This window comes from Mastigoproctus giganteus, chromosome 10 (genome assembly GCF_048544385.1).
Source record: "Mastigoproctus giganteus isolate SK-2022 chromosome 10, ASM4854438v1, whole genome shotgun sequence".
NCBI lineage: Eukaryota > Metazoa > Arthropoda > Arachnida > Uropygi > Thelyphonidae > Mastigoproctus > Mastigoproctus giganteus.
The window spans coordinates 228078589-228093963 of NC_143584.1; the positions used below are offsets into that span (position 1 = coordinate 228078589).

A 15375-nucleotide genomic window follows, 5' to 3' on the forward strand; every position below is an offset into this window, starting at 1 on the left:
AACCGCATAGGCAACCTTCCTGATGACACGTCTTCTGTAAGATTTGTCCCCAATATAAACTTCTTGAAGTCCGCATCAATCTTTGGAATGTTTTGGATAAAGACCGTTACTCGCCGTATTTATCTCACTTGCACCTTCTATTCCAGAGAAGAAACCATCGCCAGATTTCGATTTCTCCACAAAATCATTAATAATTGACCCGATCTCCTTACCCTCATAAATTTCTGCGGCGTCCCTTCCACATCAACCAGACTGAACCACTTATTTTATTTGTCTTCCCGTACCAACTACGGTTCCCATTTTAGTCCCCTTTTTAAATTATTAAATTTAATCAACGTTTTAGAATTAGATGCTTTTACAGATTGCAGTTCTCTTATTCAATTCACTACTGTTTATTTCCATAAATGTTTAAGTTTTTTATTCTCTTTCTTTTTTATACCATCAATTTATTTTTATTTATTATTTATTTAATTTACTACGCATTGTAATTGGGATCATCCTCTATGTGCTAATTAATAATATATATATATAAATATAAAAAAAAGTCTCGTATTCGAATCCCGTCAATGACGAGAAGAATCGTTTTGGGCTCTTTACACGACGTGGCTGAGTTAGTCGGTTTTAGGCGAGGGGAACATGGTGTTCTCCTCTCGGAAACGGAGTTTTCGTTCTGCAAACAGCAAATCGACCACAGAACACACGGTCTAAGCCACTGATGCGCTTAACACTTGACAACCAACACATGAAACATTTTTTTTTTTTTTTTTTTGTGCGGAAAATATTTCTGAATTTTCCGGTGACGTGACTTTCGACGAAGGTAGGCCTTTTCCGCATGTTACTGCATATCCAGAGCGTTTGGAGCTGGTTCTAGTGTCAACTTGGAGACTGGAGAAATTCTTAAAGGCCTCTTCAGTCTGGTCTAAAATTATTACTTTGCTGTGTTAGTTATGTTTATTATTTTGTAATTATTGTACTGCTATGCTTTTTTGGTATGTCGCTTGTGTTACGTGACCCCCCATTTAGTTTGTTTCCAGGAAGCAGCGATCACTTGGGAGGCAGCTTTCTGGCATCCCTCCGTGTCGCATGGAGGCGGATCTCTTCTAGTACATCAATGGCAAGCTTCTTTCAGTCTGACAAAGTCAGATTAAAGGCCAGCCCACGAGAATTTCGCATGAAAGGAGGGGGGGGAGGACAGCCAGATGGTTGAAGGGATAAAGTGATAGTACGGAGGGGCAAAGGAATGATAGGTTTCTCGAGAAAAGACGAAAAAAAAAAAGAAAAAAAAGAAAAGGAAGTGAAGTGAAGTTATAAGGATAAAAGTTCCCACGCTGAAGACTCCCAGAGGCTCGAGTGCCAGCAATTCCCTTCGTCAAGTTTAGTTGAAACTTTAGACGGTGACCAGGCAGATGGTTTGCAGGCAAGAAAATAAAATAAATACGTAAATAACCCATAGTTTTAATGCTATTTTACTATTCGTTCTCATGCTATCAACTACATCACATGAAATGTTTTTGTGAAACATGTCAAAAATTAAATCTGTACAAAACGTCGTGTGGAACCGTGGATTGCCAATTACGGAAAAAAATATATGAAAACAGCATCACACTTTATGACCAAGCAAAGGAACTATTTCCAGAGCAGTCACCTTTAAGGAAGCCTTCAAAAGAAGAGAAAAGTGATTTTCAAAGGATTTGTGTCTCGCCCTGGTACGCAGCAATATCTCTTTCAATAAGTTAAACAGCTTTCAAGCAATTTTTGAAACAGTATTGTATAAATGAAAATATTACGCACGAATCTGCCTTGAAAAAGAATTACCTTAACGCTATTTATGACGACATTATTCTCGAAATTCGTCAAGATAATCGAGTAAACTATATTTGGATGTCCTTCGACGAAATGATAGACGTTTGTGGTCGCTATATTGCACATTTTACGTGCGAAAAATTAGACCCAGAACCATCGTGTCTGTATTTGCTTGTTTGTGATTCACCTCGAAAAGGTGAATTACTCTACAATAGCAAGATTTTGTAATAGTCTTTGTAGTTATTGTGGACAGAATCGACCCATAGCGAAAGAGTCCACATTTTTGTTAGTAACGCTGCTTTGTATATGATAAAAGCCGCTTCTGCGTTACAAGTTTTTTATCCAAATGTGTTACCCATGTTACTCGCTTAACCCATGGCTTACATAGGTTGGCAGTAGTAATTCGTGAGAATTTTGGCGAAATTAACCAAATTGTTTCTAATATAAAAAAGATTTTGTCAGAAGCGCCTATCGAGAACAGCAATTTACCTACTCTTCCTCTCCCACCTGATAATGTTCTCACAAGATGGGAAACATGGTTACTAGCTACATCGTTTTATGCTAAAAATTTTGATTCAGTAAAAGAATTTATTGATTCTTGGATAGTACGCATTCATCGGCTATTGATGCTAAAGGCATTGCTTTCTGATTCTTTAAAATGTTTATTGTTCATCCAGACTCATTTCGGCTGTTTACCTAGTTGCATAACCGAACTTAAAACGTGGGACTTGCTTGGAGAAGCGCAATTGGAGAGATGGAAAAAGCTGAATTGCAAATTTTAACCGTGCCAGGAGAAGAAATAAGAATAAAATAAAATGTTTTAGAAAATAACTCAGGATTTCACACTTTAAGGAAAAACAGATGAATTTATAAATGGGAAAGGAAAGGAAAGGAACTTCCATTTCAAGTAAAGGCTTCAATAGCTCACATTTAAGTAGAAAGGTCACTCTCTGCGTATAAAATCGATAAACGCCACAAATTTACGATGGACCAGAATTGTAACAAAAATTATTACGGGTGTGAATTTTAAAGAGAAAACTTTTAAAAAAGATTTAAAAGTTTTCATAAACGGTTCCATACATGTTAAAGTAATACTGAGGAAAATATTCAGTATTACTTTAATATGTGGAATAAAATTTTGGTTCAATTGTAATAAACGAGTAATAAATTTTAAAAAATGTGCATATATTAGCGTGTAGATATTTTAGTGCATATTTGACCTGTTTTTTAGTGCATATAATCCGATGTCTAGTGATTATATTGAAGGAAAGTAACTAGTAAGTACGTGACTGCCACTATTTTTTCTCTGATCCCCATATTACTGCATAGCGATATTTCGATAGTTTTTTTTTTTTTTTGGTATTGAAAAACATACTTTTTAAATTTATAAAATCAGCTGTTTCAGCTTTGTATATACATCTCTGCAGGCGCTTTTCTGATTTGTATACTTTAGATGCATAGAAATGGAGGGGAAGGAAAGAAGATTAAGCCTCTAGGGAAATACTTGAAGCAAGGCAAGCTCCCTATTTTAAATAAATAAATTCTCTTTATTGTACAGCGAGAGAAATGAGCACTACTATGTACAAGCCCTTCCAGAGGGCCAGGGATTAAAATTAAAAAATGAAACTAAAGCAAGGAGCTCGCGGGTTTGAACCGGGGACCTATCGATCTGGAGTTCAACGCTTCACCACAGACCTATATCCCTTCCCCCCACATTTTTTTACGTACAAGACCGGATTTCCCGCACGAAGTAGCACATTTACTTCAGGGAACCCCCTCCAAAGGTCTCTGGGGGATCCCTGAACCAACGCAATTACTAAATGAAGTAAAGCTAATTGTATGTTTAATTTTTTGTAGTTATTGCCCCTTTACTCTGTCTAAATCCATTCCGTTAATATTTCGTTTATTATTATTAGTTGCAAACTTCTCTGGCCACTATGTTAGAGCAATTTACAATTAATAATTTCGACAATGAATACGATAGTTAACCGTATTTAGCAGTCATGCTGCCTTGAACCATGTCCCAGTCAAACTCATGTGCTACCCGCAGCAGTATATTTTGCCGTCAGTGACTTGGTTTTAATTGTGCCACAGCGTTTTATTAATCATACACTATTAGTAACTAAAGAAATATAATTATTTCAAAGCTAATGTTAAGCACACCTTACTCGACCGATAATTCCCGGCGAAATAACTAGTTAGATAGCATGCGAATGTGTGTGGGGGTATAGCTCAGTGGTAGAGCATTCGACTGCAGATCGAGAGGTCCTCGGTTCAATCCCGAGTGCCCCCTAGGTATTCTTTTTTTTTTTTTTTTTATTCTCTCTCTTTTTTAACTGAATCCCGGACGAGGATTTTTGGAAACTTCACTTAAAATCTCCATCTGGATTTTAGAATTTTTATCATTTTCTGTTTTTACTTCCTTAAAAGAACTATCGGCTTTCGTTATCAACTTTCCTTTTCTTTTTATCCTGTTTTTTTTTTTTAAAGAATTAAAGAAACATATAAACGAAAAATTATAATATAGCCCTTTTGGGGTATAGAGGAACAATTTTCGTAATATACTTAATAAAAAGCACACAAATAAAAAAATTTTTTTAATTTGTGTAGTTTTGAATTAAGCGTAGCTAACTACGTTGAACCTGGTCTGTGAGCAGACTGTTTCATTTGGATGTCTTTGAAATATAGCTAAAATAACGGGGAAACATTAAGTTACATGTTTACTCGATACTCGTGCATTTAATTTTTCAATTTCATTATAAAAAATAAAATTACATTTAAAAATAAAATTCATACTTCAGAAATGTTATGGCATCAGTAACGCGAAGAAAGTATCCAGTATGGTCGATTTTTAAGCAAACTTAACGAAAATGAAAAACTAAAATTACGTTTATTTTTGACTTCAGTTGGAATCTCACAGTCTGTGAAGAGCCGTTGGCTCTTCGAATGCGAACCACGGTCCGTCAGTTTGTGATTCCTGTTATGGAACAACCACCAGAAATCCGACTGATTCAGGTCCAAATCCTACCCTAAAGTAAATATCCCTATACCTTTATTAGGCCAACTTGTAAAAACTCTTTGACGTGTAATGGCAATTAGAATTTCAAATCTTTTTGAACTCAACAACTTAAATTCTGTGCATCAATATGGTTTTAGACATGCAAATCTTGTGAAATACACTGCTTGGCCTTGTATCTCGTGTTCAAGCTTCACGTAAAAAATACGAATATTCGTCAGTTTGATTTGCTGTTGATCGATTACATAAAGACAAATGTCCTCGACAGCTTTATCAGGTTGTAAATAGTTATTTCCATAAAATAACTATAAAAAGTATAAAAGTCATTTCTAAACACTGGTCTGTCACTAAATTGGTTACGAATTTGCTACCATTGGTTACTACTTTCCATATGATGGGCTCCCAAAAACCAAGTCATGTCTCTAGTCCCTGTCTTGTGCCTGTCCTCTGTCTTACGCCAGTTCTCACTCAGAAACACTAATATAGTTCTTTCTGATTTCAACGACTGGACGGTTAAAAATACGCATCTCTCTCTCTCTCTCTCTCTCTCAAAAACCAAAACGATCGTCTTTAGGGGAAAATTTGGCCACATCCCATCATGAAAATTAATGCGCCTTCCATGGAGATGGGGACGGGGCTGAACTGCGTCTTACGAACAAAAACTGTCTTAAGGAGTGGTCTAAAATTGAATACCTTGGTTCAGTTGTGGATAACTGCTGCTGTTGTGCATAAAATTGTGAAATAAGTACACTGTGAAATATTAAACATGTCTGAAGAGCACCAAGGTGCATTGTAATATTTTATATCATAATTAACAGAGTAAACGCGCGTTATCCTTAGGATAACTAGTTTTCCCTTAACGTATGCTATGAAATAAATGCGACATTGTCAATTGATCTTGGAAAGTTGCAATTCTAGCTGTGGGTAACTTATTGGGTAAATTATGATACTTGTTGTGCACAGGTTGCCGAATCATATTCTGCCAAAGTTAATTGCATTGAATTGTTGCAATTTCTGCAGCCTTTCTTTCCTAATTTTATTTGTAGAAAAATGGAAAAGTTCTTAGTTGAAAGTTGTAGTGGAATGCAGTGAAAAACAATGTCAATAATTATAACCTTTAAATCCTCCTTCAGAGTATAGTGGGTTCGCCACTTGTTATTAGTTTGAAGAGATCTGGGTTGAAATCGCATTGTAGACTGAAGATAGAATCGCATTGTAGACTGAGTCAGTGGGGTTCACCCTGAGTTCTGAGGGTTTTTTAAGCCCTTATAATATGCAGATCAACCCCTGAACACATAATAAAATCCTATAAACTAGTTTACTGTGGCTAAAGTAGGCAATAAACCCACAAGATAACCAATGATAATTTTTAATTGATTCTTGGTTGTAAGTGTGACTCATCTTTAATTGCTTATCATGATCCACAGTTAGCATATATATATATACGAGTATTGCATTACATGTAATAATCTTTTTCATTTTGTTCAGTATTTATGCTTTTCTTTACTCTCTTTTATTTTAAGATCGTCACCTAGTTTTCGGACTGTTTGGAAATGAATCACACATATGGAAAATTTTGATTTAAGAATTCTATACATTATGCATATGCGTCATAAAAATTCTGACAAAATGCCTCGTTTAATCTTTCAGGAGTCGCATTAAAACTGCTTGTCAGACTCTGAGGACCTTGGTGCCAGGACTGAGTGAGAAGACAGACAAGGCAACTGTATTTGAATTCACCGTTCAGTATTTGCTTCACCTAAAAAGAAGTATAGGAGTTAAATACGATAAGGTACTTACCTCTGATGATAGGCTTCTTAATCGAGATGCTCTAGATCTAAGTTATTATAGCAGAAATGTGATACACGATCATTGAATTATTGGCCGGAGGTCTCAATTCAGTGAGCAAAATATGAACGCCCTCCATCAATAGGGTTACTTAAGCTTACTTCACATATTCACTAAACGATGTTTTTGTTCCAATTTGGTATGTTTGTTATGTCACTATATCTCTAATTATTAATAAAAATTGGAAGAGTTCGTTCAATTGTATTTTAAAGGTAAGCGGTCCTATCACACCATGAACCTCAGGTGTGATAGCACCTGTGGATCATGGTGTAATAGGACTCGATTAGATTTTCTGTTTTTTACTGCCATATTTGAAAAGAACAGTGAATGGACGGATTCAAAAAACAGTATCGAGAAAACTTGTACGCTTAAACTGAAATGTTAAAAAACGACTAGGACAATATCTGAAATCATTTTACTAATTGTTTCATATTTATAATTTCCTAAAACAGCATGATGGCCATTTTAAAATAATACAAATTGTAAACAAATCAGCTTTTACACTGCTCCTTCCCACTGAAGGGTCACGTAAACAAATGCCTCTTAATGGAGTGCTGAATCCCATTTGAAAATGAAGATGCAAAGCTGAATCCCATTTGAAAATAAAGGCCTTGAAATGGGCATGATTTTTTCCCCTCTCTTTTTTCAGGAAGTCCATATTTATTTGCACATTGGCTTGAGGTGTACATTAAGATTAATCCATTTGAAATAGTATGACAAGGTGTTTTATAAATGGAGCAAGACATCGTGGCAGAGAGTCCAAAGTTTCTGTCCTGGATGGCTTTACAATGACAATAGGAGTTTACAAAGGCATTGTTATTGAGCATCCCGATTTGTTCGTGAACCCCAACACGTTGTGTAGCTAGTTGCTGATTTTGCTTCGTACAGCTTGTATGGTTGTCGATGTCTTTACTCCGTGAAAGAAAGTACTAGGCTCCTACTGGCAATCTGACTTTTTTTACAGCAGAGCATTAACCCTTTCTAATTCCTGACTGATATCTCCTTTATTTATTTTTCATGGTTTATATCGATTTCCAAAAAAATAATGGCAGTTGTATTGATGATTTTCTCCAAGAAAAGGCTAACCGTCAGATTAAAGTATATTGCTGATTTTCACGTTTTCCTTTTTTCACCACCGAAAGGTGCCCACTTGCACCTTTTGATATACACGATTCCACTCTGCATCAATAAACAACGCTGAACAGCTGCATTCTTGTTTCTTCGATAATTATTGCTATAAATTAAACTGCTTCCCAAAGTGAATCAAAATGAGCGAAGTCCACTGTATTTGAATAAATACAAACTCATTATACGATGGCATCTTTTAGTATTTTCACGTATAGTCATATCAGTAGATGACTACTGATGCGATATGACTACTACATAGTCATATCAGTAGATGACTACTGATGCGATATGACTACTACATAGTCATATCAGTAGATGACATACGTGCGACGCATGCTCATGCCAGATATTGTTCCGGATTGGCCCATGTTATATTGGGTGGTCAATTCTTCGACAATGTTGTGCCTGTGCGCCTGTACGAGTCGTCGGACCTGGCCCTCATCTCTAACATCAGTCATTGGCTGACCTTTGCAGTTTTGCTGTCGGGTGGTTGTTTGACCATTTTGACGCCAGTCCTGGTACACTTTAACTACGGCGGCTCTCGAACACCCCGCCAGTTCAGCCGTTTGGGAAATTGAGGCACGAGCTCGTCGAGCACCCACAATCTGTCCTTTAGCAAAGTCCGATAAATTCTTCCTTTTATCTATCACGCTCGGAATTTTACTATCTACTGAACCACTGACACCTTATCTATGTGACGTAGGTCGGCTAACTCCGCACTCTCGTACCTCATGTGGTCAACGGGTCGCATTCAGTTTTCATAGGGGTGGTCATAATTCAGTGATCACTCAGTGTATATATTATGTCTGTAAATTGCGCGTGTTTTCTGGCCGATTAGCAATCCACCGGACGAATCCCAGGATTATCTGTTATGGCTACACAGTACATGTAAATACCAGATGTTTACGTTTTATTTTTCTTTTATATTTTTAACCAAGGAGGAGGAGGAAAAGAAGATGGTATGGCTTTTGAAACATCGACTCTCCCCCCCCTGCTTATTTAACCGCTATAAAGAGGGAACAGTAATAATTTATTTTTTCATTCAGCAATCCGGCAAATGGATCACAGGATGCTCGCGGTAATCAGACACGACATGAAACGTGTTCTTGCATGTGTTTCGTTATTTATAAATAGTGCAGTTAGTTTCCTCCTCTCTCTCTTTCATGCGATTATGCTTCCAGGGTGATCTTTCCCCTACTCCTTCAAAAAAAAAAAAAAACTGGACAGCAGAAATTTTTACCGGCCTTTTTCACTGTAGCCGACTTTGTCCATATCGGGTGAGGATTTCGTGGATTTTTTCTTTTCATCCAGCAAGACAAAAGACAATAGAACACTCACATGCATACAGATATTAAGAGAATATAATATAAGAGAATCATTTTCTTTTAAATGTCTAAATGCGATTCGTGAAGTCACATGACTGAGAAGTAACTCCAATAAAAAAAGGGGCATTTCTCGACAAACAAATTTAAAAACTAACGCTACAGTTAGCACTAGCATTAGCAGCGGAATATAAATAAATAAGTTTTCTGTTTATACTCCGGGACGACCACACGGTCAAAGGAGTTCATAAAATTGAAAGAATACAAGAAACAGCACAGTATTTAGCAGTCACTGGCTTGAACCCCGGTCACCCAAAGCACGTGCACTCTCGCGCTTGACAACTTGGCTACTGCAGCAAGCTTATACAGAATCAGGAAAAAAAAAAAAAAAAAAACTTCCCTTCGCTCCAAATATTGGTCTAGTTCTGCCTTGAATTTATTTCAGCTTTCAACTTCTACAACAACAGATGGAAGTCTGTTCCAGCAATCAACCATCCGCTGGCTAAAGGCAAATTTCTGCACATCTATCCTACAACTGTCTTTCCTTAATTGTTACGCCCCCTGAGTTGCAGAATCTGAGCAAGAGGAAGAATCCCATCAGCATTGAGCTTGCTCAATTCATTCAAGGCCTCAATCAGATCACCTCGCAGGTGCCTAGTCTCCAGATGCTGCAACTTGCAGGACTTAAGCCTTTCTTGGTAAGCGCACCCCTTTGTACCGCTCACCAATCTTGTTGTCCTTCTCTGTTCTCGTTCCAGCAGCTCTACATCCTTCCTAAAATGAGACCTCCACACCTGTATGCAGTACTCAAGATGTTGCCTGACCATTGCCGTATACAAAGGAATAATCGCCTCCTTTTCCCTACTATCAAAATTCTGTATATCATTGACACAACCCATGACCTGCTCTGGCAGCCTATCCGCACTGCTCAGAAAACTTCATATCTGACTGCACAATTTCCCTCAGGTGTTTTTCATTCTCCATTACCCTTAGTACAGTGTCGCACAGTTGGTATGTTTCTCTGGGTTTACTGCTACCCATATGCAGTACTTTGCATTTGTAAGTGTTGAATTTCAGTTGCTACCTCTCAGTCCATCTGTCTAACTTTTTCTAGATCCTGTTGCAGCAGTGTACCGTCGTTAGTGTCATTAACAATCCAGCCCACCTTCGATCATCTGCAAACGTTGACATTAAGCTTAGTATACCTTCATCGATATCATTAATAATATTGATGAATGTATAACAGGCTTAATAATGTACAAGTTTTAAGATGATACAGGTGTAGCTTAAGTTGAAATAAGTTTAGAAATTAAGTTTATCACAGAATATTTATACCGATAAATTCACTTTTAAACTATTATTAACATGACCTATAGTGGCCTTCGGATAATTGAGAAGAGAAGAGGTCTGTGTGGAAACACATTTCTCCTGTACAATGTCTAGAATTCGTCCGTTTTACTTTTTTTTTTTTTTTAATAGAATTAAGAGTTTCTTCGAGACAAAAAAAAAACTAAGAAATTGTCAGGAAAGATAAGATGTTTTCGTCTACATAAAATTTTGACCTTTTGTGGAATAATTTGAGAAATCCCTGTTTTTGCATATATTCTTGAATCTGTCATTATCCGAGCCTGTTTCACTTCAAACCTCGATTATAAGTAATTCGGTTAAAGTAGACAGTCTTTTTGTTTGAAGTGTTTCCGATCGGAACGACCAGCAAAGGAGATTCAGTTTTCATTTCGTACATTATGCATTAAACCGATTGGTTTACGCGTGTTTTATTCAAATCTCCAGGCACATGGCATACAAATTTGCTCCTTTTCTAATTCTTTTACCCCAAAATACGTTTTTAGCGGAATGAAAATAGAATCGCCTCATGTTAATTAGTGGATTTATTGCTTTTACTGCCGATTATTAAATAAATATTCGTCTTCTGTTTTCTTTACAGGAATTTATGGAAAAATATTCCCCATACTAAAATAGCCAGATGTGTGCATTGCTGCCACACATGAATCCTTGTAATTATTTGTAAAGTTAATTTGTGGACCTATTTACTATCTCTGCCGAATTCAAATCATTCCACTGTGCTCGTTGGTCCGTAGCCAATTTCATGTAAAAAAAAAAAAAAAAAAACTATGTCCAATACAGTTGAGAAAGTTTAATTAGTTGTAACATGTTTATCATTACGACAGAGCAAGTGTTGTACGTAATTATACTCAATAAATGTGTAAAATATTGTCCTCTGCAGCTATGCAAATTTTAAATGCTAAACTTATTGATTTGCATGTTATTATATTCACTGTTGTTGTTTGTTATTATTATTATTATGATTATATAATGTGTGCTTTTTAAAATAAAGATGTATAAAAATGATGTCTCTTTTCATTGACAAGTGTCTTCACAAACTTCAACCGGGTGGAAAAGACCTGAGTTCTCACACCAGGTGGGAAAAAACCAGAGTTCGAGCCCAGTCGATGACGTGAGGAATTTTTATGGGCCTTCTTCACAACCTCTCTGAGTTAGTCGGTCTACGTCGAGGATAGCATAATTTTTTCTACCGGTAACTCTGGTTTTTCTTCCACCAAACAGAAAATCGACCACAGAACGCACGCAATTTACAGACAGTATACACGGGGCAGCATGGCCTTCTGATGCTCCTAAAACCCTGCAACAACAGTAACTTAATAAAAGTAACAAAAAATACATTTGGCTACAAAACATCGCTCCATCTGTAAGTTTTCAGCTGGCGAGACTGGGATCGGATTATTTGGATTAGCCAAGAACCGGCGCAAGCCTCACGAGTCCTGGTGCTTTTTGAAATGATTTCTAAAATAAATTCGTACGGAGTGTAAATTTCATTATGCGACCCCATGAAAATAATAATAATAAGATTCTTTATTAACATAAATTTTATACACTAGTGATTCCTTATACAGAAAGCCAGAGGAATCTTACAATTAGTTGTTTATACAAGTGATTTTGATTTATAAAAAAAAAATAATAATAATAATAAAAAAAATAATAAATAAAATAATAATAATAACTAAATAATAATTAATAGATCAAAGCACAGATAATAGTCAAAATGTAAAAATGAATGAAGTAGTAATTACAGCGAAAGAGGAATACAAGTTGAGCAGAAACAAATTACATAAGTTAACTAAGATCGGCACTTACACAAATGTCCTTTACAAACAGCAAGATAGGACAAGATGCCATCTCGGTATGCCTTGTCTATCGTCCACAGGTCGAAGTCGATGTTGAGCGAGTTGAGAGTGTCCAGAGTCACATTAGGGAAGTGTCTCTTGAAATTCTGTAACCGCTGGAGCCTTGAGCATAAGGAGGGAGTACTACGGAGATGTCTGCCTGGCAAACGCCAACCAACTGTGTTCCAGATGTTGATGTGATCCTGCTTAGCTGAGCACAGATGAAGGAATGACTTTATTTTTAGCACATGGGCTCTGTGGACTATGGGCGTATATTGCAGGTTGCAGCAGAGAGTAGATTTTGATGTTGTGTAGTTCTGGTGCGACCACAAGTTGGCCCACTTCAGCACCCAGAATTCGAGGCCCCATAGTTTCCTGAGGCTGGTGGGTGGTGCCGCCGACCAAACTTCCACGGCATAGGAGAGTACACTACAGAAGTAAGTTGCAAGGTACTTCTTGATTATTTTCTTATTGTGCGTTTTGCACAGATCAATTTTCATTCCCCAGAACGCTCTTAGGGCTTTGGAATACTGTGCTTGGATTTGTTTTTTATAGGTGAGGTTGGCATCCAGGATTACTCCTAGGAATTTGACACTGTCTGTGGGAGTCAGGACATTTCCTGCCAATTCCGGAAGTACAGAAGATGCAGTATCAATAGAAGTGATCCGACTTGGCGTAAAGATGAGATAGTTTGACTTCTCTGGATTGACTGACAGGCCAAAAAATTTAGCATACTTACAGAATGTATTTAGGTAGCTGTTTAATGATTCAGAGGCGGTTTGTCTTTCTTGTGAAGGACCAACATTGCGTTTGCATGGCAAGTAGCAAACAATATCAGCATACGATAGGAACGCTGGAATTTGATCCATTAGTGGAACGAATATTGCTGCAAATAACAAGGCTGAGAGACAACCACCTTGTGGGATCCCTACTTCGACGCTTTTAGTGACTTTAACGCCATCGCCTTTGAAGTGAAGCATTCTCCTAGATAGCAAATTATTGAGGATCTCGAGCATCTTTCCGGATATCCCGTAGAATCTTTCAAGTAAGGCAAGAAGGGGTGTTATTTGGACTGAGTCGAAAGCAGATTTCATGTCCAGAAAAATGGTGTGAAGATCTTCGTTGTCATTCCAGGCCTGAAGTATTTTCTGTGATAATGACTGTAGGCAGGTTACCGTAGATCTATTAGGCATGGCATAATGGGTGTGTTCTGGCCTATGCGCAAAGATTGCGAGTGCTACATCATTATAGATGCACTTCTCGAGGCATTTCAGGAAGGGAGAGGCAATTGATATTGGCCTGAAGTCAGCCGGTCTTTTCGCATGAGGCTTTTTCGGAACTGCCACGACTCTGTATGATAACCAGCTTGAAGGCACCTGTGCAAATTTGAGTACTTTGTTGTAGAGTTGAGTGAGCTCTTTGATGATGAAATGAGAAGCAATTTTTAGACTAAACAGAGGTATTGCGTCAATTCCTATGGTGAACTTGTCAGGTAGTGAATTTATTATTTTTATTAGTTGTTCTTCGGAAATTTCTGTATTACTAGTAAGTGAAGAAATGTTAAACGCTTCGTTCCAAGGATATGCTTCGGACACACGGTGATCTCGCTTAAAACGCAGCACATGCTCACACCATTCCAGGACATCTAAAGATAGAGGGGCGCAAGTATGGCTAGTGGACCACACACGTTTTCCCCTGGATAGCCGGCCGTTCATGAAATTGTCAATAGAAAATTGTTTCCTCTTCTGGAAATCCATCCTTGCCTTGAAAAATCTGGCGTATGACTCTTGTGAAGGCGACTTCTTGTAAGAGGTATGGGCTGCCTGTTTTTCCCTAAAGGCCTTGGTCAGGAGGTCATTCCACCATGGCTTTGAGTGGGGACTAAGGATGCAAGTTTTGGACATTGCAGACCTTGCAGCAATCGGAACATGATCGGATGGGAGGAAGTTCTCAGTTATGGTCAGGGTTTCCTCTACTAAACAGTTTTAGAAGATGCGCTACAGGGTGGCATCGCCGTGTGAGGGAGGAACATGAATAAGATCAATGCCCATTTCCGACATGTTCAATGACAGAGTATCTAGGATCTTCTTTGTGGCTGGCAGTGGAAGGTTAAAGTCTCCGAGGATGATGAGCTTTTGCCGATTATTGATTGTGGATGACAGCCATGCTGTCAGATTAAGTACAGAATCCTCAGAAACTGGTGGAGGTAAATAAACACACAGAGATCGAAAAACCAGCAATTCGGTAGATTCCAAGAACAGCTTCTACGTCACCTCCTGGATAAGTGGATGCCTTAATCAGGGGTAGTGAACTCCTTTGACAGATTGCTACACCGCCACCTCGTCTCCCAATTCTATTAGCAGCCAGCGTGTGATAGCCAAGATTTGAGGTGAAGGCAGAAATTTCCATTTCATCTCTGAGCCAGGTTTCAATCAGAATGACGAAGTCGTACTCTGAGCAGGAAAGCAAATCAAGTAGACCATGTAGCTTGTTTTTGACACTCCTGATGTTTTGTAGGAAACATCGAATTTTTACTTCGACAGAAGGTTGTACTATGGTGAGATTACTCTTGGAACAGTATTTGCTTTTCACATAATGATCTGAAATCTCGTCCCGGGATCGATGTCGCGTTCGATGTGCTCTCATTCTGGATATTCTAACTGGAATGCGATATCCAGTGCAGCTGCACAATTTGCGCATGTCTGATGCTGGTCATAGCCAAGAAAGTCCAAGCTATGAGCCCACAGTGTTTGCGATACGAAAAATTCAGGATGAAACTGTTTAATGGAAGAGTTAAATTAGCATTAGCATTAGCAGAGGTATATGATGCAAGAAAGCAAGCTTATACAGCATCAGCCAAAAAAAAAAAAAAAAAAAAAAAACCTTTCCATTTCACCCATCAATTCGCTCCAAATGTTTGTCTAGTTCTGCCTTGAATCTATTTAAGTTATCAACTTCCACAACGACAGATGGAAGTTTGTTTCAGCAATCAACTACCCGCTCGCTAAAGGCAAACTTCCGCACATCTGTTCTACGCCTGCCTTTCCTCAATTTG

General features: G+C 37.9%; 1 protein-coding gene and 1 non-coding gene across 2 annotated transcripts in view; both read left to right on the forward strand.

Annotated features, from left to right (window-relative positions):
• Positions 1-15375, forward strand: part of ric8a (ric8 guanine nucleotide exchange factor A) — a 257931-nt gene that overhangs the window by 42425 nt on the left and 200131 nt on the right. The window contains exon 7 of the mRNA XM_090383331.1: positions 6470-6611. Within this exon, the coding sequence (XP_090239457.1) occupies positions 6470-6611 (142 nt within the window). The remainder of the gene's footprint in view (positions 1-6469; positions 6612-15375) is intronic.
• Positions 4025-4096, forward strand: TRNAC-GCA (transfer RNA cysteine (anticodon GCA)). The gene has a single exon. It is a non-coding gene; the product is annotated as a tRNA-Cys (tRNA).